This window comes from Microtus pennsylvanicus, chromosome 10 (genome assembly GCF_037038515.1).
Source record: "Microtus pennsylvanicus isolate mMicPen1 chromosome 10, mMicPen1.hap1, whole genome shotgun sequence".
NCBI classification, from domain to species: domain Eukaryota; kingdom Metazoa; phylum Chordata; class Mammalia; order Rodentia; family Cricetidae; genus Microtus; species Microtus pennsylvanicus.
Genome location: NC_134588.1, coordinates 95,837,761 through 95,861,156, shown reverse-complemented (window position 1 = coordinate 95,861,156; position 23,396 = coordinate 95,837,761). Strand labels below are relative to the sequence as shown.

General features: G+C 44.6%; 1 protein-coding gene across 5 annotated transcripts in view; it reads right to left on the bottom strand.

The window, feature by feature from the left end:
* The window catches only part of Sdccag8 (SHH signaling and ciliogenesis regulator SDCCAG8), a 194,415-nt gene that overhangs the window by 39,934 nt on the left and 131,085 nt on the right, over positions 1 to 23,396 (bottom strand). For all 5 annotated transcript variants that reach the window (XR_012912112.1, XM_075989256.1, XM_075989259.1 and 2 more), the window contains one exon: positions 22,567 to 22,698. Coding sequence is in view for 4 of the 5 variants with exons in the window: in XM_075989256.1 (XP_075845371.1) it covers positions 22,567 to 22,698 (132 nt within the window). In the remaining variant the exon portion in view is untranslated. The remainder of the gene's footprint in view (positions 1 to 22,566; positions 22,699 to 23,396) is intronic.

Here is a 23,396-nt window from a genome sequence, read left to right as displayed (position 1 = left end):
TCCTAGTCTGATGCCAGGACATGGTCATGTCCGGTTTATCTTCCTGCCTGGATTTCTAAAGACCATCTTCGTGCTGCTGCCAAGGCGAGCTATCAGAATCAACCTCTGCTTCCATGCCTCATTTCCAACCCTCATGAGCTCTCCATCTCTGCAGGACAAAGCCCAGGTCCCTGCCACGGCTCAGGGCAACCTGTTTCCTAATTCCCTCACCTGACTCTCACCTGTTTGCAATTCTCCTCTTATGGGAGATCAACTCATTTTTAAGATTTATTTTTATTTATATACAGTGTGTGTGTGTGTGTGTGCATGCAACCAGTCCCCTGCAACTGGAGTTACAGGTGGTTGTGAGCCACCTGATATGGGTGCTGGGAACAAGACTCAGGTCCTTGAAGGAACTGAGGACAGGAATCAACTTGTGATAATCCTACCCCATTGTCCAATGAACCTTCAAATAAAACCACGCAAGCTTGTAGTGAATTGTCATCTGGATCAACAGTTTCACACTCCAGGACTTTGGAGATTGCTAACAGATGGTTCATGCTGGAGACAACATCTAATGAGGAGAGAACACAGAAGACCACAGATGCACTGCCTTGGCTATAAAAATGAGATACTGACTACAGGAGTGGGAGGGAGGAACTGGCTACCTTGAGCTGGGGACACTGGCCTGCAGTGAAAGCACCCTTTTGCTGGCCTTACCCCTACCCAATGATGAAAAATCTTACTTTGACAAAATTCTGGAGTAAACGTCTGGAGACCAAGCCCAACACACTTTACAGACTTTCTATGGGGCATTTTGCTCTCTGCATTGAGCAGGGAGATCCAAAATTTCAAGAAGGAAATGGCTGAAGGGGCTGCAAGGGATGCCACACTTGAAGTCACTCTAGGTAAAAAAGCCAGTGTCCAGGACTCTGTGACCCAGCTGTGCCCAGCAGGAGACCCCCTGCCCAGGAACAGAGGGGGTTGGTCAAATGAGAAGTCCTGACTAACATTGGCACTGCTAACCCACTGCAACAGAGAGCACTTGGAGACACACAAGTCCGTGTGTTTGGTTAGAACAGGGAATGTGGACCCTCCTTCCAAATGCCGGTTTTCAAACACTGTTCTGCATGGCCAGCTGAAAGAAGACAAGCTTCCAACCCTCAGCTACTGTATGATGTTCTGTTATACAGAAATCACTAACATTATGAAAAATTCCATTCTAGCTGATTAAAAAAAAACCTGTCATAATTTGCACCTCAACAATCATGTTTTAGTATAGCAGGCCACTAGGGGAAAGCAAAAGCCTGAAGAAAAGTACAGAACTCTTTCCAAATGTCTGGCATAGGATTGGTAAAGTCAGAGCGGTTTATGTAACTGCTAACAACCTTAGCAAGTAGCTCCATTAAGCACGACCTACAAAACCTTCCAAAATAGGGGCCAACTACAGACACAATGAGTTGCTTACATGGCCCAAGTAGACAGCAGGAGCCATTTCTGCTCTAACGAGATCAAATCCTATCTACTAAGTGTAGTTGATACTCGGTGAGTGCCCACTGGGCGCTCGTCAGTATGCACACAAACTTTAGGTTTATATTACTTAATGACATCAATTAGAGGCACATGGACTGAGGAAGTTTCCCAAATGTGAGGTTATAATCAAAACCTTTTAACAAATGTCACACAGACACATCAAGCTTCGTATTTTTCTCTCTTTTGCTTTCTCATAATTCGAGGAAAACTATAAAAGATAATTTGTAGGTGCATGTAGACATCGCAGGCTAAGCCCGAGGGTCACTCACTCCTTGGGAACTATCCATCTTCCTGACACAGTCTCTCACTGGGACTTAGGACTTCATTCAGCTTGGCTGGCTACCCAAGAAGCCTTAGCAATCCTCCTGTCTCTGGGTTACCAGCACATGCTACCAGGCCTGATGTGTGTGTGTGTGTGTGTGTGTGTGTGTGTGTGTGCTGGGTCCTCATGCTTGTGTGGCAAGCACATTACCCCCAGCCTTGAAAAGATATTTATACAAAGTGTTGTAGTCATTTAGTGATGTCCTTCTGAGTTCAGGCACAATGTTGTGTGCAAAAGATACAAAAACGGTTTCTCTTAAGGAGTTCACAGTCTGTTGAATCAGACTTTTTTTCCTTTGTTCTTTTCTTTTTCTTTCTTTTTTATTTTTTTTTGAGATGTCATCTCCCAATATAGAGGCCCAAAGTAGACCTGTCCAGCCTCAAATTTCCAGTGATCCTCCTTCCTCTACCTCCAGATTGCTGAACTTACAGGCATGTGTCAGCACAGCCAGCACAGGTCAGACACTCTCAGGACAATTATGATATCCTGTATAGTTGATCAAACTATTCTTTGAACAAACTGTTCGGTAATACAGAGAGTGGTGTCCAGAAAGGCTGCAAGTGGAGCCTGGGAAGATGGACCTGCAGGAAAGAGCATCTGGTATGCAAGAAAAGGACCTGCGTTCAGGTTCCTAGCACTGGGTGATCAACCGGGTGTGGGACTGCAGCTGCCAGCACCGTGGAAGCCCAGAGCTGCGTGCGATTGCTGTGAACCTATAACAGGGGCATCTCTAGGGTTTGCTGTCTCTCAGCTTAGCACTAGGTTAGGTGACAGCTTTGTGTCAAAGGAGTGAAGCAGAGAGTGACAGGACAGGACATAGGATGGTCTCGAGCCTCTGCATGCACTCGGGGTTTTGCATACCGCCATAAATATGTATGCATACAACACACATGTACACACTCAATACAGACATATATACAAGTTATTTCAAAGAGGAAAATGAAAGACTGTACATGGAAAAGTCCAGATATGATGGCTCATGCTTGTAACTTCTGGCCTCAGATCAAAGAAGGGTACAAGTTCAAAGACAGCCCGGGCTATACTGCAAACACCTGTCAGGAAAGGGAGGGAGGGAGGGAGGGAGGGAGGGAGGGAGGGAGGGAGGGAGGGAGGGAGGGAGGGAGGACTAAAGAAAAGGCAGGCAAGCTACAGCTACACAGGAGCTGAGCTAGCGGCTCTGGGCTTGACAAATAAGAACTGCAGGCAGTGAAGGAGAAGGCAGTGAGGCACAAAGGTGGGGTTTACGGCTGCTGCTTCTGAGGGGCCATGCTTCAGTCTCACACACCCTTTCAACATCTGAGCCTATGACTACTGTCGTGAAACACAGTAAATACATATGTGTGCACACATGTAAACAGTGGATGTACTGTCAGGAAACAAACGAACACCAGTCTTCCAGTTCATACTTAGAAATGAGTCTAGATTTTTGGAAGGGATAACAAAACAAATAGTAACAGAGAAAGCCTTTTGACAGCCCATGAATCCTCTTAACTCTTCCAGGATTTACACTATCTCAACCTCCTTGAGACTGCCCCATGGCCTGGATTAATCACACCAAGAGCTTTGCCTGTGGGCATCAGAATCCCCAGAGCAGTGGATGGAAACAGTAGCTAAGGCTATGAACAGCTCCTCCAGGCCAAAGATGAGAGAGCAAGGAGCACACACAAGACTAAAGGAACTAGAAACCAGGGCTGGCACATACGTGACCTCTCAGGACATGCCTGTCACCCGAGAGCTGGCCACTCGCCCCCACTGTCTCGCACTGCAGCTTATAGCCGTCTGTGCCCCAACCTCGCAGCCTTACCTGTTGGATTTAAATTTTATGAATGAATTTGTTACTCAACTATAACTAATTTAAACTTAGAGAATGATGAATGGATTTTAAAAGTTATCAAAGTTTTAAAAATATTCTGATTCTTTAGCAGATGGATATTGCATACGATATTTCCATAGATCAAAATATGCAAATTTGTTTCAGAACCACTTTTCAAGAACTAAGTCTGAACAAAAGTGTGCCCCGCACCTCTGGCTACAGCAAGTGCAGCAGCACGAGCTGGGCGGTAGCGGTGCGACCTTTAACCCTACGCGGCGCAGCCGCTATGTGCTGTGGCCATCATTCTGAGCAACACTCAAACCTAATTAGGAAAGAAACGTGGGGTGGATGCTTAGATTCAGCCCCAACTTAAAAATGAATGAAGAGCAAAAGTGGAAGGGCTGGCTTCACTCAGAACAGCTACACATGACCTTTTGTTTGCTCTTCGTATATTCGGGAAGGAGGCTTAACACCCTGTAAGAATTAACTTTACACTAACATATCAGGAATCAACCTTAATCCACTGTGAGAATGCCCGTTTCAGTGGCTGATGGTTCCTGCCATAGAGTCTGGCGACTGGAGCTGGGGACACGAACTGTGAAAAGTGAGAATTAACTCCCCGACAAGGTGTTCTCTGACCGCCACAGGTGCATACACACATAAGACAGGGACAAATTTGAAATACTTAAATTCCAAGTCAGCAAGAGCTACATACTGAGACCCTACCTTCCAAGAAGGAAGTGATCTCAATCCTTTTGTCTTTGTTAGGGTTTCTATTGCTGGAGGAGACACCATGACCAGGGCAACTCTTATAAAGGAAAACATTTGACTGAGGTGGTAGCTTACAGTTGAGATTTAGTCCATTATCATCACTGTAGTGATGGAGGAGCGGGTCGTGTCCCGCCGCCCGGATAGTAAACCCCCAAAATACCACACGGAAATTTTATTAATTTAATTACTGCCTGGCCCATTATCTCTAGCCTCTTATTGACTAACTCTCTCATCTTGATTCAACCCATTTCTAATAATCTGTATGTCACCACGAGGTCGTGGCTTACTGGGAAAGATTCAGCGTGTCTGACTCTGGCGACTCCATGCTGGATCTCCGTCTGACTCTTCTTCTCAGCATTCAGTTCTGTCTCCCCGCCTACCTAAGCTGCTGCCCTATCAAAAGGCCAAGGCAGTGTCTTTATTCAACCAATGAAAGCAACACACAAACAGAAGAACCTCCTCACTCCTACACCACATCATGGTGGGGCATGGTGGCATGCAGGCAGACATGGTCCTGGAGAAGGAGCTGAGAACTCTTGCATGTTGATCCACAAGCATCAGGAAGTGAGCTGAGATGCTGGGCGTGGCTTGAGCATATATGAGACATCAAAGCCCAGCTCCACAGTGGCACCCTTCCCACATTAGGAGAAGCCCACATCTCCTAATAGTGCCATTCCCTTTGGGGGGCGTTTTCTTTCAAACAACCACACCATTTAAAAGTCATGTATTTTCAACAGTATATATTTCTAACAAAGTTATTCTCCCATGACCTTATGGAAAAATTTGTTCAGTTTCCTATCTGTGACAGCATGGCTGCCACCCCCACCACCTCCATGCGGATGACCCCACCCCTACTACCTCCACCCAGATGACCCCACCCCTACCATCCCCACCCCCACCACCTCCATGCGGATGACCCCACCCCTACTACCTCCACCCATGACCCCACCCCTACCACCTCCATGTGGATGACCCCACCCCTACTACCTCCACCCAGATGACCCCACCCCTACCACCTCCATGCGGATGACCCCACCCCTACTACCTCCACCCAGATGACCCCACCCCTACCATCCCCACCCCTACCACCTCCAGGTGGATGACCCCACCTCTAACCCTCCCCACCCCTACCATCCCCGGTGCGTATCAGGTCAGTAGAGACCAACATGAAGGACGAATCTTCAGGCTGCGGGTGTTTGCTGGTGTAGGAAATCTCTGCTGGCTCAGCTTCTGGGCAGGATGAGGTGGTTATTCTTAACCCAGGGACAGAAAGCAAAAAATAAACAGGAAAGGGTCTCTGTTTTGTGCTTCCAGGTTGGCTTTATTTTATAATGCAAAAGGAAGCAAAGGGCGCTCATGGACAATGCAAGCCTGTATTTTCACTCTGACTCCAGCAATTTCTTTCAAACTACTTCCTCCAACAAAGAGATGAGCCAACAACACTTTCCTCAAGTCTGTGCCGACAAAAAGAATGGTCACCAACCATGCCCACCACGCCCATCACACACAAGCATGCCCACGCACAGCCATGCTCCCCGGAGCACTCTGCACACACTAGGCTGCTTCTCTCCAGCACAAGTGGGCACCTCTGCTCCTGTCAGCACTATCACTCTTCTCATAGCCAGCTCTGCTTCTTCCAAAGTGCGGTGACGCCAGTTGTATTAACACAATGGTTTAGTTGAAATACTCATTACATGAAAACAAAGAGGAATGGTTTAAAAAGAGTCAACGAACCTGGATAGCCTACACACAAAGTAAGATGTGTACAAAATAAATATAAAAGAAATGCCCATCTCACAGTGCCACCAAACTGCAGACCCCCCACACATTCTGCTTCTTAAATGTCTGGAGGACTGCAGTTTGCTTAGGAAAACCAAAACCCACTACAAAGAAAGATGCAGTCTGGGTGTGGTCTACCTGAAAAAAAATGAAACAATAACACTGTGCCTAAACGAGGTTTTCCACATATAGAGAAAAACATCTTGGGGTGTGTGTGTATTACACAAACACCTGCCCACTCGATATTCTTCTCTTGCTTGTTAGTGCTAGTACACTTGTACCCCAGAGCACACGGACGAGTGAGAACAGGAGAGAACACTGGGCCTCAGTCTCCTACCTGTAAGGTGTGCACTCCGAGAATGGGGGTGAAGAGTGGGTGTGGAAGACAGGAACAGAAGTGGGCAACATAATCATTCAGGCCCTTCTGGGTCTCCAAAATGTCATTCTCTGAAATTCGACTCATAGAAGATAGGTAGAGCTCCTTAAAACATTTATTAGTTGTCAGGTATATAATAGATAAAAATATTTAGAAGGGAATATAAAAATTATTAATATCAAGAAAAGTAAATTTGAGAAAATAAAATCATTTAGAAATTTTCATCACCAAAAAATACAAAATTAGCCACCTATATAAAATGATTAAAATGAAATTTAAGTTTCCAACATAAGATACTTGAGAATGAAAAGGAAAAAAGACTACTTTATATCTTAAGTATCTAATAATAAGTGAAAACTTTTCTTTAATAAAAAGCCCCAAAATTAAAAAACAAAACAAACACTACTACCACCACCACCACCAAAATAAAACTGATTGTCTCAATTTAAAGCTCCAAAGGCCATCACAGACAGGAAGCAAGCCACAGCCCTGGGGGTGGGGGCATATGAACAATGTTATGAGGCTTTTCTGGGGGCATTTTAATGTTACATGCATAAGGCAAAGCTTGATCAGAGGAAACAGGCTACCAAAGAAACAAACACCATCTCAGCTAAAGTCTTTTGGTCTCAGAAAGAACCAAACTGAAGTTAAGCCTGAGTCCTGAAGCTGGGAATGCACCTCGTGGACAACAGCTGACCAGCACCATCCGAGGCCTGGGCACAACCCTCAGGGCAGGCAGACCACAGTGGAAAAGTCAAAACTGCACCTGAACTGCTCTGCCAGCAGTACGGCTTGTGCAAATCTGTGTTTGTAGACAGAAAGAAAGCTAGCTAGCATATCAACATAGCATTTCTTCAGCTAACTGCTAACTAAAGTGGTGCCTGAACCGCCCCCTATGCTGAGGTGATGCGAACTAGACTCTACAAGACAGCGGTCTCCCATTGAGTCTGCATCTTCTTTCAACACTCCTATTTGCCATTCATGAGTAGGCAAAGTAGGCCATGTAATATTAATTTATATGCTGCTTGGGAGTCTATATGAATTTCAAGTTTCTTTTATGATTCAGCTATTCCAAGAGTCTCAAAATATTTCATTAAAAATTAATGTGTTATCCACACAAACGGCAAATATTGAAAACTAGGAATATAAATAAAAAATAATAAAAATAGTAAGTCTACTAATACTGAAGAGGAAGGAAGACAGGAGGGGGAGAGCATGTGAAAGGGAGGGCGATTTTAAACATCCGGTATCTATTCTGGACCATTCATGGGAACAGACAGACACAGCAAGCAGAAGCCAAATATATTCCCCGCTCTGACAGGATTTGTTTTCTATCTTGTCATTATTTCTTACTGTATTCTTCCTAATAATATTTCCTCAGTGTTCTAGATTTTCTGACTGACACAGCAGCCTCTTATGAGCCTATAAAGAACTGCGGCAGCTTGAGGCACGCTCACAGACAGAGCCAGGCGGCTTTGCGGCTTTGCGAGGCTTGTGGTCGGGGTCTGAGGCTTTTCCTGCAGCGACTTCCCATACAAAGGCATGCACCATGTGACTCTGCCCGTGTTATACAGACTTCTCAAATTCCCGTCAATGATCATTTTCTTTGGTCCAACGTACAATGGTCAAGCCATAGGTGCCTGGTCTATGACAGCAGGCAAAGATGAGAGCCTGTGCCTGCTTCTCTAAGGCTCAGACAAAGAACAAGTCCAACATACATTTGCTGTCCGCCGTCTCACAAGAATTAGCGAGGAGCAAACAAACACCACCTTATTCTATGTCCACCCTCTCCACTGAGATGAGAGGAAGTCACGCTGCTTACCAAACCTGCAGCACGGCAAGTACCTGACCCTACATTAGAATCTAGCAACAGAGCTGCGCTTCAGCCAAGAGAATGCAGGGAGGATCCTGAAAATATCAAAGATTTGTTTAATACCGACTATAAAACACCCCTTTGCATCAAAATAAGTGTCCCTCTTTATTGCACTCTGATTATTTTCTATAGAATCTAAATTGTACATAAAATTATAATTGTGCCTTGTTTTATGTAAATTGATTGTCTCAATTATTGGGAAAGGATTGGAATGTTAATGGACTATTTTGCTGGAGACATGCCAAGCAAATCAGCAAAAACTCCAAGAGCTCTAACTAGAGGTATACAGCCAAACATTTACATAAATTAGGAGACCAATGTGGTCTCAAGAATCAGTCTTACAGTCTAAAAGCAAGACTGAGCTTTTTCTCCAAGAAGATTAAATTAGCGTTAGCATTCAATGTTAGAAGGCTCTGTGACTGTGAGATTCTAATTTGGATTGATTTTTCTAAAAACAACAACAACAACAAAATACAAAGCAGGGATCACATTTGTAGCAAGCATGACTGCAGCGCCACCCTTGCCCCTTCTTGCGTCTTACTGAATAGGTTCTCTAGGAATACCAGGGTTCTACTCTGAATATCAAGCGACACAGATCCAGCGGCATTGTGACATACTTGAGTGGTGCGGTATACTTGACTGTCTGAGGGAAGATCACCTCAGGAAGCTTGCTGCAGACACTTCCCAGCCTTCCGCCATACACTTACTGCCTGACGTATCTCCTTTGTCAGTGAGGTGTCTATGCATCAAACATATCTTCTCCACTCTTAGGTTCATGGTGCTGGCAGACCTCGGCCATTAGTTCCCAGATGGTTACATGGTTTTGATAGGTAAGTTATAGCCAGGGATGCCAGAGTTATGGTTACATATCTGCCTCCAACAGCCAGCCTTCTAAAATGGCTTCCACAAACCCTCCCCACCAGGAAACACTGTCAATGGGGGTGTAAAAATCACCTCAGAAAATCAGCCGCAAACTATTTTCTACACAGCAAGATTATTCATAACTCAGATATAAGCATGATGGATTTACTTTACTGTCAATTTGAAATATTTCAGGAATTGAAAATTTAAAGTTTTAAGCATTTTAGACTTGAAAAGAGTTCTTTGGCATTAGTAATATAGACACACATAGATGTATGTACAGAATATAAGAGATAAAGCAGGAACTAAAGATTTCTTCTGATCTGTAGACTGTTTTGGATGAAGTTCTAGAGCGGCTAAGAATGAAGCTCAGCTTAAGGCACTTCTTTCTGGACCAAGTTCTCTCTGGAGCCTGGAAGTTTCTCCCAGTGACAACTGAGGCTCGCTCCTTCTCAAGTGCTGGCCTGGCTGTAGATAACAACCTCAGCACAGAGAAAGTCTCAAGTCCACATGATAGATTTGTGTCTATAAACTTCACAGAACCCAGAGTTCTCTGACAACTAACTGAGTGATTAAACTCAATGTATCCAGAGCTGCAGATGTACAGGGCTTGCCCAGCATGCAGGAAGCCCTGGGTTGGTCCATTCTTGGCCCTGTGTAAACCAGGTACAAATCAAGGCACGTAACGCTGCTGTTAGATATTTACAAAAAAATGCCTTTAAACACGTTCTCTTTAAACTGCTATTTATTTACCAAGGATAAAAAGGAGAAAATGGACCTGCCCATGTTCATATGTAAAAATTATTTTATAGAATTAAGTATTTTAAACCAGTTAATTTCTCAGAAACAATGGCCCAAAAATGATTGCTATAGAGCATCAAGACATCATAAAGCCAACATTCTCTTTGATCTGTAAACTCCTCATCCCCAGCAGAATCCCTGTTACAGGTGGCTAAAAAGAAAAGCCTGAAATTGCTCCCCGTAAGTCCACATCTTCACACACACAAAGGCCAGCATCTTTCAGAAGCTGTAAAGGCATTGGTCTCCTTGTTCAATCCCCAGAAGTCCACATCTTCACACACACAAGGCCAGCATCTTTTAGAAGCTGTAAAGGCATTGGTCTCCTTGTTCAATCCCCAGAAGTCCACATCTTCACACACACAAGGCCAGCATCTTTTAGAAGCTGTAAAGGCATTGGTCTCCTTGTTCAATCTCCAGAAGTGATTCTGCTCATCACCACCAAAGGAATACCGAAAGAACAGCATCCCACAGCGGCGGTCATCCGGTCTTCCACTGCAGGTGACCCCCCAAGTTCGCTGGACGAGTGCTACCCTCTTCCAAGTCATGGGAAAAGAGTGACATTGTGGCAAAATTCCACAAAGGTGGCAAAAAACTAGAACTTTCTAGAAAGTGAAGCTTTTGTAGTCCCATGCATGGATCAGGGGATCTTGACTCAGATTAAAAGGTGTCCTGATGTCCTGGTTTTCTTTTTCCCTGGCTTATTTGTTACTTACTATTAAGTTGGAATGGTAAGATAAAACCCTTAAGTTACAGTTATATTTAACAAAAGCCTTTATTCTCTTCCATATGCCAGGCAGACACAATCCCAGGAGCTGGGGAGTTTCTTCTTATTGATGAGACTGTTGACTCACTGGGAGGAAGTTACTTGCCCAAGGTCAAGAGCAGGTTCAGAGCTGGGACCAGCACCCAGGCGGAGAACCTGCAGAAACTGCCTATCTGTAACCACTAGGCACCATATGTTCCATTAGGAATTAAAGTCTTTTTAAAAGCTCACCGAGTCTTGCTGTAAGTCAGGTGGCCCTGGAAGGCAAATTAGTCTGAACAGTCCCTAGCAGAGAGCTTGACTCTTAGAAGGAGCAGTAAGGTGGGAGGCTGCTGGTGATCTGTGTGGAGGCGACTGTGGGGACCTGGAGCCCACACGCAGCTCACACACTGACTCTCTGGAGAAACAGAGGAGATGCAGTTATTCAGAGTGCAGGCTGGGGCAGCAGACAGTCTCGTGTTCCCACTTGCATATCACATATTTGTGACTTAGGCATGGTGCACACATCCAAGTCTCAGGTCCCCTGAAAACAAAAGACAATGCTTCTACCCAATGGAACTGCCCTGAGGTTAACTTTCTAAGAACTCCTTGCTTTGGGAGTGAGTACCTGCTTTTCCCTGCTCACTAGCCCACTTCCACTCTTGGACGGACTTTCCTTTTAATAAAGTATCTCTTTCTACTTTCAGTATAAACATATAAACAGATAAATAAATGCATTTCCTGTTACAGTTTTTGCACTTATTAAGTGCCATATCTAGGTCTCATCTACTCAAGAAGTACTGGGATCCCATGAAACGGACACCGAAACAATTGAATACTGCAATCTACCATGTTTATTACCTCTTCTGTGGATGTGTGTATGTGTGTGTGCGATATATGTGGTGCGTATGTGTGTGGTGTGTGTGCATGTGTGTGTATATGTGTACTGTGCAGTCTGTGTTCCTTTGAGACAAATCTTTCTCTGAACCTGGCTAGTGATCAACAAGCTCCAGCAATCCCCCTGCCTCATCCCCCACAGCACTGGGATTATTGGCACATGTGGCCACATCAGACTTTTTATATGGGTCCTGGGACCAGAACTCAGGTCCTCATGCTTGTAAAGCAACTGTTCTTACCCACTGAGCCAACTGTCTGGCCCTGACACGAGTGTTTTTTAAAGACATTTTCATACACATGATCTGATTTGGCCTTTATAACTATTCTTCATGAATGATTTTAAACACAAGGAAGCTAAGACTAAAAGTTCATCTGGCTGTCCCAGAGCAGAGTCATCAGGGAGCATGGCTGGTTCTTCCCCGTTCAAGGCCATTGTTTTCCCATAGCTTGCTAAACTTCCAGAAAAGATGTGACTGTTCTTGCAATCATGGAGGAAATAACAGCAAGGGAGGGGATGCGAGATGCACGTAGAGGAACCTGGGCGAACTGATTCAAAAGCAAAGACAAGGCAATGGGGCCACTCTGTTTCCAGCAGAGTGTACGAAGGGGATGAGAGAGATTTTAGTGACTGTCTTAGAGTGTGAGTGGAGGCTGTGAAACTCCCCACACAGGAGGGCAGGAGGAGCTGCACTCAGTCTTGAGTTCTCGGCAGACTTCTTTCTGCTAGTCCCTCACAAGGGTGGGGTTTCCCCCTAGAGAATGAGCACGGCCTTTCCAAGGATGTGGAAAGCAAACTACTGTCTGCAGGGGATGTGTGGGGCCTCTTACCCCTGGTCCGGGTCACTGAGGGAAAGTGGGTGGTATAATAGTAAAACACCAGGTCTTTGAGAAAGACGAAGTTCTGGTTCAGAGTGTCTCAAACTTCTGTGACATAAAGACTTCTACCATGGTCAATTTTAAGATAGAAAAGTAATGCAAAATGGCTCATATTTCCAAGGATTTATTCCTAGCTCTAGCACCCTTCACATCTGCTACTAATCCCATCCTCTTCCCCATCTCCACCATAAGCCATATGAGGGTCAAATGGAAGTTCTGGAAAACAAAAACAAAACGAAACAAAACAAAATCCACGCTGAGAGAGAAGCCACAGATGAACAAAGAACTTCTTTGATGGGACTATCAGAGAGTGCGGTCAGGGAGGGGACTGTATTAGTCATGTCCCTGTTGACAAAATATATACATAACTTACAGGGATGGATCATGCATTTGGGCCAGGTTTCAGAATGTCTAGTCTACACTCCTATGGTGAAACAGAATGTCACAGGAATGGCAGTGCCTGGCAAGCTGCTCTTCTTGTGACAGACGGGAGGCAGAAGAAGGGACTGGGGACGGGGCGTCAGTTTCAAAGGCATTCCTGTAAGTTCCTGGAGGTCCTTACGTGCCAGGCCTTGTCTCTGAGGACCTCCAACCACCAGGCTCTGCCCACAGGACACTTGAATGGCCATAAAGGCCAGACCCAAGGCCCTCAAGGTGCAGATACCCAAGCTCCACTCTAAAAAAGTCCAAGACCAGGCCACAAAATCCCACAAATCCCAAGCCACCCAGGAAAGGTCTATCCCAAAGAACCCTATATAAAGCTTTCCCTTCACTTAGTTCTTTGCTGCTTCTCTCCTGAGCAGAGACAGCCACCTTCCTGTGTTTCTCCCAAGAAATCTCTTGTGTGCGGTTCCCGTGTGGTAAGACTTTGTGGTATTCCTTGGCTCCCAACTATCAAGATACCTTTCCCCTCAAAGCTGTACCACTTGCATTGGGGTTACCATTCCCCTCAGAGTTGTAACACTTAAAATTCTGCCTGTAACCACTTCTTCGAGCTAGATTTAACTCCCTTTCCAAATAGTGACACTGGCTAGGGTGAAGAATTCAACACAAAGGCAGACACCTTTGATCCCAGCACTGGAGAGGTAGAGTCAGGTGACTATTGTCAGTCTAAGGCCTGTCTTGTCTATATATAAATTCCAGGCAAGCCAGCGCTACATAAGAAGACCCTGTCTCCAAATATAAAATCAAAACAAACAAACAAACAAAAAGGATTTAACATAGAAACCTGTGGAGAACAACTCTTATTCAAACTATTGAAGGGAATATTAAACCTGAAGGTTGGCCACTCAAAACTATCTATGTGGAAATATCTATAGGGATGGGGAGAGGATAGAAGAGGGCATTCAGGAGCTGCCAGACACCATGAGGTCCAGCTGGTGTAAAAGACAGCAAGAGGATGGGATGACAGCTCTCCTCCTGGTCTCTGCCTCGGCTGCCGCCAATCTCCTGTCACATTTAAAGCCACAGTGCTATGTCCTTGGCTGTCCTGAGCACCATCTCCCTTTTCTCTCTCACGCATACTTTTGCTTCTCTACAGCATTGTGCTAGCTAGTTCTCTCTCTCTCTCTCTCTCTCTCTCTCTGTGTGTGTGTGTGTGTGTGTCTGTCTGTCTGTCTAGTCTGTCTATCTGTCTGTCTCTTTCTCTCTCTGTGCGTGTGTGTGTGTGTGTGTGTCTGTCTCTGTCTCTCTCTCTCTACCTGCAAGCCCAGGCAAAGACAGTTTGGGTTCCCTAGAGGGCCTTGCGTCTGTCTACTCAGGCAGCAATATCTTACCTTTCTGGTCACTCTGCTTCCCTGACTAAAGCAGAAGCTGTTTTAAGACCTCAGTCACTTTTGCTTTTGTGTGGAGTGCTCAAGAAATGCTAATTAGTGTGGTGATGTAGTAATAAATAGAAAAGAGAGCTAAATCAGGGGATCAGATGAAGGGGTTGACACTTAATATCTAATGTTTAAAATTACAGGAAGTATTAGCAAAAGCAGCAAACCTGACTGCAGAAATGACAAACCACATTCAACTGAAAAGTGTGTAATTTAGGGTAATGAAATCCTAATCAGAGTTTATCAACCTACTCTAAAGGTAAACTAGAGGGAAAAATTCTTCCAGAGTTGACTCTGTGAGCTTGGCAAAAGTGGGGTTCAAGGTAGCCTGCACCCCAAAGCAAGGAAGTTTATATTAGTTATAGGAGAGAAACATACTTTTCCCTGCAACATGAGAAGAGACACTTACCTGCTCGGGGACAAATGAGAGACGACCAGGTCAAGCACAGAGAAAGGACAGGGCATCGACAACACTGTGTAACAATGTATCGATAGACAGATGTCAGACAGGATACACAAAACTAAAGAGGGAGCCAGAGAAATGCCTGGGTAAATAAAGGTGCTCGTCACAAAGCCCGAAGACCTGTGTTTGGTACTCAGTGTAGGAAAGAACAGATTCCTGCGAACTATTCTCTGACTCCCATGCAAGTACCATGACACTCCCACCTAAATAATAAATTAGTAATTTTAATAAAATAAAATATAGTCCTAAGAGTGCAGCTAATGTAAACAATGGATTACATTCATCACACTGATGAAAGTCTGGTAGCTGTGAGGACTGCAAGGCTGTTGTGGGAGACGGTGGTAACCAGAGACATGCTGGAGGACAGGAGGTGTAGCGTCAACCTCTGTGTGTGCGTGTGTGTGTGTGTGTGTGAGTGTGTGTGTGCGTGTGTGTGTGCGTGTGTGCGTGTGTGCCTGTGTGCCTGTGTGTGTGTGCGTGTGTGTGTGTGTGCGCGCGTGCATGTGTGTGTGCGTGTGTGTGTGTGCGTGTGTGCCTGTGTGTCTGTGTGTGCGTGTGTGTGCGCGTGTATGCGTGTGTGTGCATGTGTGAACCTAACTTCTCTAAAAAACAGTCTTTCAAGATAAAAGGCGAGTGCTGCTCCTAATTTCCAACTATGCTCAAAATGTGATTTTTACAAACAACTAGGTAAATATATCCCACTTGAAATCTGACTTGGAGCCAGTTTATAAGCTGACACTGGCTCATGCTGAAAGCCTACGCACTGAGCACACGGAATGTGCACACACATTCACATACTAAAACAACATCACAGCTTCATTCCAAGCTACGGTCCAAAATGTTCAAAATCAAAAGTTACATTCAAAATTCAGAAGGCATTTTCCCATAGAAATAACATTATGTAAACATGGTATTTTGGTTCACAGACTAAATCACAAGAACCAATTTAACCCATAATGTAAATAAACAATGATCTGGAATGGAAGGCCCTGCAGTTCCTGCTAATCCCCGAATCCACAGCTGAGAGGCTGGTGTACGGTGGAGGTCTAACGAGTGTGTTGACTATGGGATATTGAGTAGACTCCATGCTGATCACGGGTCTACAGACTTTATTGTGTTAAGCCTTGCACTTTGCAGGAAAAAAAATGACGAAGATGAAACTTGAAGAGGAAAGATCTTGCTGTGACTACAGGCTAGACTGTAAAGGGGGAGAAACCCAGAGCTCACTCTTACCTCTCACTATTAGGTCTTAAGAAGGAGCTTAGGCAACTATACATTTCATGGGGCAGGGATATGTGCTTGATCAGTGATGCACCCACGCACATCCTAATAATGCAATAGTTCAGATACTAAATGTTGCCACTACCCCATGTGACCAGGGCTTCATCTCTAGGGTGGCACAATTGGGACGTGGTGGAGCCTTTAGGAGATGGGAAATCCCTGGGGAGGCGTGTGCTCTTAAAGGGCACTGTGGGATTCCAGGCCCCTTCTTTTCCTCCTCCCTGCTTTCTGAACATGGTCTGTACATTTGCTCTGGAATGAGTTCCTGCCCAACGTTAGTAGTGGACTAGGGCCTCCACAACTGAGGTACAAAATGAACCTTTTCTTTTAATAAATTAGCTGTTTTAGGAATCTTGTTATATGACAGAAGGCTAACAAAACTAAGCATTCAAGAAATACCTGGAGATGAAATGAAAGACCGTCTTTCTCTTTTGCTGAGTATTGGACTCACTACAGCTGAAAGGAGAAATGCTCTAATTATGCCTCTGGTATTTTCCTAAGTTTCTGTTGCTGGGCTCCCTTCATGTTCCATCTACTTCCAGGTGGTCAGCTATCAGAGCAGCTGCCCTGTTCCATGAATTCAACTGCGCAGGCTGTTTAAAGTAATTCATTAACCCAAAATAAAATCCTAACTCCTGAGAAGTGAAACCTCCTGTCTAATGGAGGCAACAATCTTATTTCAGGTCAAACATGGCTCCTTGACCTCTGGGGCATATTTTAGCACTACAAAGAAAAGTGCATTTTACAGAGATTGCTTGTGAACCACAAATGACTCATAATTCTGGCATGATCTTAGGAAAATGGAAGCTTTCTAAGCAGTCTGATATCACAGCTTCCCCCTTTTCCATACAACATGCTCGGCTTGTCGTTCTTGGTCTCCATGGGAAGAGATCTAACTCACACAACCCTGTGGCCAGTGAAGCCAGTGCTAAAGAAAAAGTGCAAAATAAACTAGTTAAAAACAGTGGTTAGCACAGTAGGAGCCTCTTACCACTTCCTTCAGAAAAAGAACATAGTTCTATGTTCTAACATAAAGGTATACAAACCTAACATAACCCAGACATCTTGGAAATTCACATTTACTAGTATCTGTCAGTTATAAAAACAGACTTGCAAACAGCATAGCCAAGGAGGCCTTCTCTATGGAAATTGTGCTGACAGGGTAGGAGGCAGAGGATCACACACCCATCTGCTTCAGCAGGAGTTAGATAGATGATATGCTTCGGAGTTATAATTCATACAATTCATACTGATTACAATCCATACAATGTGTCGGTGTGTGTGTGTACGTACGTGCAGGTACGTTAGAGTGTGTGAATAAGGGCACGCATGTGTGGTGTGCACACAGAGGTCAGAGGACAACATCACCTTCTGTTCTAGATGAGCCAGCCATGAGCTTCCAGGCTTCTGTCTCTGTCCCCATGTCCCCATGGCAGGACTCCTGGGATGCTCACACTGTCTGGCTTTTCCATGGGTTCCCAGGATTCAAATCCAGGCTCTCACTACTGTAATGCAGGTGCTTTCTGCCCGCTTAGCCATCTCCTCAGCACCAAGATGTAGTCACCAAGAGGGCCAAGCGGACATTGCTATACTGCAATGGGTTAATAAAAGAACTCAAGCTGAATTATTATACTAAAGCTTAATCTTTAATTAATAGAAAGAGCAGAAACATGAAAACCGAAATGATCTCAGCACAACTTTGCTAATGAACAGTACCTAGATATCCTTCCCACGGACGGCAGTGAGTCAGACGAGCAGAGCCTGTGCGGTATCGCGGGGGTCTGCAGGGAAGGGCATACTGGTAGATAGCGAAGGAGCTTGCTTAGGAAGTTGTTTGGGCTTACAAAAACCAAATTTCAGACTCTTTAAAACATGCACTTAGAAGTCTTTTAGAGTGCACATAAGAAGATGAGAAAGACCACGAGCTTTGGTTCTGTCGTCTGCTCACAGCCACAGAGTGAGGTGTACTAATGATAACTCCTCCCATTGGGGATGCTTAATTCAAGAAAGGATCTTGGGGATAGGGACATATTTTAAACCTCGTGCCCCAGACTTAGCATTAAGACTTTCAGTTTATATAAATCACAGACAGCAGGGTCTTTCCCAGGCGGCCAATGGAGGCCAGTCCTCTGGGGAACCATTTCACCTCCTCTCTATGGTTTGTAGAGGCCTTGAAGCAGCCCAGAGTGACCTCATAGGAGACAGTGAGGTATGCCACGGCTACGCAGAATCGTGGACTCACCATGCCCCAACTAGCTAGCCTGCTTCGATTTGTATTAAAAATCTCAACTCCCAGATCGGCACTCCATGAAGTGGGGTCTACTGGAAGGTCCCCCACCCCATGTCACAGGAGGCTCTGTGAAGACGACAGTGGCTCAGCTGTCTCCCTCTTCTTCCCATCTCCATGTCTCCATTGTTCTAATTTAGATATGAAAGGTTCTCAGAGCTGATGATCTGGTGGAGCTATTGCGAGGTACCAGGATGCTAAGCACATACACCTCATCACTGCATTAGTCAGACTGCTTGGGGGTGGGACCTCTTTACAGGGAGAACGTTGCTGAGGAGTGAGTCTTTGAAGGCTAAACTGTGCCTCAGGCTCTGGCATTCCCTGCTTCTTAACCCAGGAGGTGAAGGGCTTTGCTCAGCCACACTTTCTCAGGCTAGCAGCTTTGCCTCTGTCCGCAAGGCTGCATAAAGACAGACTGAAACCTCCAAGACCATGATCCAAAATAAGCCCTTTCTCCTCTAACTTGTGTTCTGGGAGTCTCATCACAATGAAAAGACCAAAGACCGTGGGTAAAGCAGCTTTGTTCTGTCACTACCACTGCATTGCCACGAAGCATCAGGATCACCGGATTTTGGACAGAAACCTTTAACACTCTGAGCCAAAGCCATCCCATTTCTTCTTATAAAGTGGTTCTTTAGGCATCTGTTAGTGACGGGGAGCTGACTGGCACCCTAGTCCAAGTACAGAAGATGCTCTGTAACTGTGGCAGTGGGCACCAGCAAGTCCAACACTCACGAACCCCTCGGTGAAAGAGGTCAGCATGGACAAGAGCCCCGCCAAGTGCAGAATAAACAGATCCAGCCTCGGCCTGCCTCACATTCACCACAGGCTGCTCTGCAGTTGCAGGGTTGGGGAGGGGGCTCCCACAGTCCAAGACTAATCCCTGCTTAACGCGCTGGTGCTTTGCCACCTGTCTGTTCTCAGCATCCTGACAACCTTGCCTACTTTCCTAACTCAGCATCCGCAGATTTCTCCTGATTCTCACTCACACCCTCTTCATAAAAACACAGCTTTGAGAAGTCTCCTAGGGACTGCTAAAAATTCCCTTATTATGGTATAATACCACACGCAGGGAACTTTCAAGTAAAAACATTTCATGTAAAATAATCATAAATGTGAAAATTTATATTAAAATTTCCTATTTTATAAATAATTGTCACTATTTTATGCATATTAAATATCATTTAATATATTAATTAAGAAAATGGCATGATTGGCCAATAACATAAATACATTTTAGCATAAGAATATACCCTAAACTGTCAAAATTGAAATCAAACAAATTAAACTAGATGCATTTTCCCCTGGAATTCCTGTTTTCAGAATGTATAATCTGATATGTTTATAGCACTCCTCTTTTGTCTGAAAAGGATGGAGGACAGATCATAATTTCAGGTTTAGATTCTAAGTACTTCTTGGAAAATTATGAATAGTCTTAATTCTAAAAAATCAAATGCTGTCGTATATAAAATCCAATATTATATTTTCTATTTTTAACAGTAGCTTTTGAAAAGAGTTTCCATTAGCAAAACAGAACGTGGGGATTTCATCCAGATGATTCCCTGGGAGACAGAATTACCAAGTTTAAACTCATTATTAGCGTGTGAGTTTCAGTCGGAAGCTGCAGTGGCCTTATGCACACTGCTCACACAAACTGCTCACTTATCCAGAAGGAACGCAGCACAGTATGGTCCTATCGCCAGCACAGCCAGGACTGCGGGGCTGGAGACAATGTGCGGCCAGATGAGAGAGCACAGCCTCCAGCAGAACCCTACTGACTGCCTGATCCTTCTGCACACAGAGGGACTTCCGTCTGCCTGGTTTCCAGAAGGAACACGTGTCTAGGTACTCTTTTTAAAACAAAGAAGAAAACGGTCATTATTTTAACATGGAGTTTCAAGATTATGTCCACTCCAAAGAAAAATCTAATTTTCTTTCTTGTTCACTGAAACTTTCTTGATCTTTACAATGATAATATTCAATGCAGTTACATCTACTCCAACTTAAGAGAAAAACCTCTTTGCTCTAAAATGGACACACCTCCAGAACAGCCCCACTGTGAGCTGGCTGGTCTGGATTTCTGTATTTCCTTGCTTCTCATCTGAGGAAAATGTGATAAATGGCTATTTCAGATTTTCAAATCACTCCAACTTCCAATCCACTTTAATCAACTGTCTGCACCTCTTCACCAAAACTGCTCTTGCTGACTTAACTGGTGATATGCACATCACCCAGGCCAACAGATGTGCTCAGTCTTGCTGTGTGGCTAGCATCTGCTCGACTGCTTCCTCTTTCCCAAGGCAGTTTTATCATCAGAATGAATAGCAGTCCTTTCCCTGTATGGCTTAGGCTGCTTTGTGTTCACCTCTTTTGTTGGTTGTTAACCTTGTCTTTGAGAGTGTGGTTACTATTAAGGGTCAGTGGCCCTTCCTTCCTTCTTTCTACTTCATCCTGATGACACATTTATCCCTAAAAGTTCCAGATATTCTCCACCAGCCAAGGAAAATTTCAGCCTACCGCCTAGACTTAGCTCCCAAGTCCAGCTTCCCTAAAAACATGCACGTTCCACGAGCGGGAGGCCATATCTGCTTTGTTGTTTTGTTCTCAGCCTGTGACGGATACCTCGTAGCACATGGCAGATAGTGGTAATCTATACATATCTGTTAAAGAGACCAATCATTCATCTGCTCTCTGACCTCCAGTTTGCACGCTTCCCTCTCCAGGCCTTAGTTTTCCATTTGGAAATAAAGATGACAATGGCAGCTCCTTTCCAGGTTTGCCTCAAGGCACGTCACAGTGAACATATGTGTATTTTATGAGTTAAAAAGCAATATGCCAGTGTAAAACACACACACACACACACACACACACACACACACACACACACACACGTAGCTTGTAAAGGCTAAAATATCTACTCTTTGGACCTTTATAAAAAACAAAACAAAAGTTTGTTGACCTCTAACAAACTAGGTTTGAGTATATATCATACGGGCTGATGAATGAATGGCTATGCCTGCAGGTCTACCTGCCCTGTAAGATGCTGTTGGGGAAGGCAGCCCTCCTGTAAGATGCTGTCGGGGAAGGCAGCCCTCCCTGGGCCTTTTCCCCTCTCCTTAAAGCAAGCCATCAAGGTACCCACACATAGCACCACTGTCTCCCCTACTGCTGTTTGCCTTAAGTTTAAGAAAGGGCACTTGATCTACGTTTCCACTTCCCCCTAATTGTAGCAATGGAAACAGAGAAGGCACAGGTCTCTGGAGGATGCACTAGAGACAGAAGCCTGGAAGCCATGAAGCCTTCTCTACAAGAAAGCTGGTAGCTGTTCAGTACACTAGGTCCACAAAAATCTACTCATGGTTGCTACAAAACATGTATTTTATTCTTGGGGGAACTCTAGGATCAGAGGTTAGACATGCGTATCCATAAAAGGGTCTATATCTATTACAAAAATAAAACACCAACCAAACACTACACAAAAGGGAAAAGGAATTTGGAAACAATCATTCAAGATCTGAGTTTCAATCCTACCATGTGTTTCATATGTGATTCTGAGCAAATCCACTGCTCGCTGAGTTTCTGTCTCTAGAACAGGCAGTGGTCACCACGACTGACACCTTGTAGGTGGCTACCGTGAGCCAGAGGCTTACTCCATCTTGCGTTAAAAGCATCATCAGCAACAGCATGTGGGTAAAGACACAGAGGCTCAGACATGCTGACTGCCTGCTTAGAGAGGCGTTACGTAAAAGCCCCGGGTGTGATGATGCAGCTCTGCTTCATGCTCCATCTTACATGCGATACATTAGAGCCCACTAGCCAGCAGGGAAGGCCTGAAATCCTGCTACGCTATGACACTACCAGTGTATACTTTAAAGAGGGGTGGTTCCCCCACTGTTCTACAGGAAATCCATGCCATTATCTTTAGAAAACAGTGGAAGAAAATGTGTACCACTCTCTGAACATAATGAGAACATCCCAAAATCTCAGAAGCAAAACTACAGGAGCGTATTACATTCTGGTCACATACCCAGTGAGTTAGCAATCCTACTGTCTGTGGTCCTGACACACTCAGTGTGTGTGCACCGACATTACCTTTCCTTCATCGTCTCATGCACCCTCCCGTGCTGGACGCACTGCTCCTCCAGTTCATCATTTCTCTTCTGTAACTTCTCCAGTTTGTCACACATATATCTTTTTTCTTGACTGAGTCGAACTATTTCCGATCTAAAGAGGTTAGAAACATAGAAACAGTAGATGGTAAAGATCTACCTTACTAGAATGTATTTTTATTGTATAAACCTTTGCACTGTCTTAAACTCTGCACTTACGGCATAATAGTGGAGGAAAAACTATTTTATATCAAAGAAAATATTTCAGAAAATTTAAATGCCTAGTAGAAGACTATGTACTTCATAGGGTCTCTAGTTACAACACTGCAGAGATCTGAGAGAGCTCTGGTTATAAATGGGGGAAGTGGCGATATCGTAGACGTTTATGTTCCCTTTCCGCCCAGCTCCTAGACTGCACAGTCAGGACTGTAACAGGAGGACAACCTGCACTGAGAACAAAATCCACAGATGTCTCTGTGGTGACAGCTGATGTCTTTCAGGGCATAAATTGTATCGACAGTGTCTTGGATAATAATCTAGTTCTTTTTCTTTTTGTTTGTTTGTTTTTTGAGACAGGGTTTCTCTGTAGCTTTGGAGTCTGTCCTGGAACTTGCTATATAAACTAGGCTGGCCTCAAACTCACAGAGATCCTCCTGCCTCTGCCTCTAGAGTACTGGGATGAAAGGCATATGCCACCACTGCCTGACTACAATCCCAACTCTTAAATCTTTGCAATCAGAAAGATATCTAAGGAAAGTTGTGTCCTTTTAAAACCCGAATGGCCAGCCCTGAAACCATTTCCTCATGCCTGCG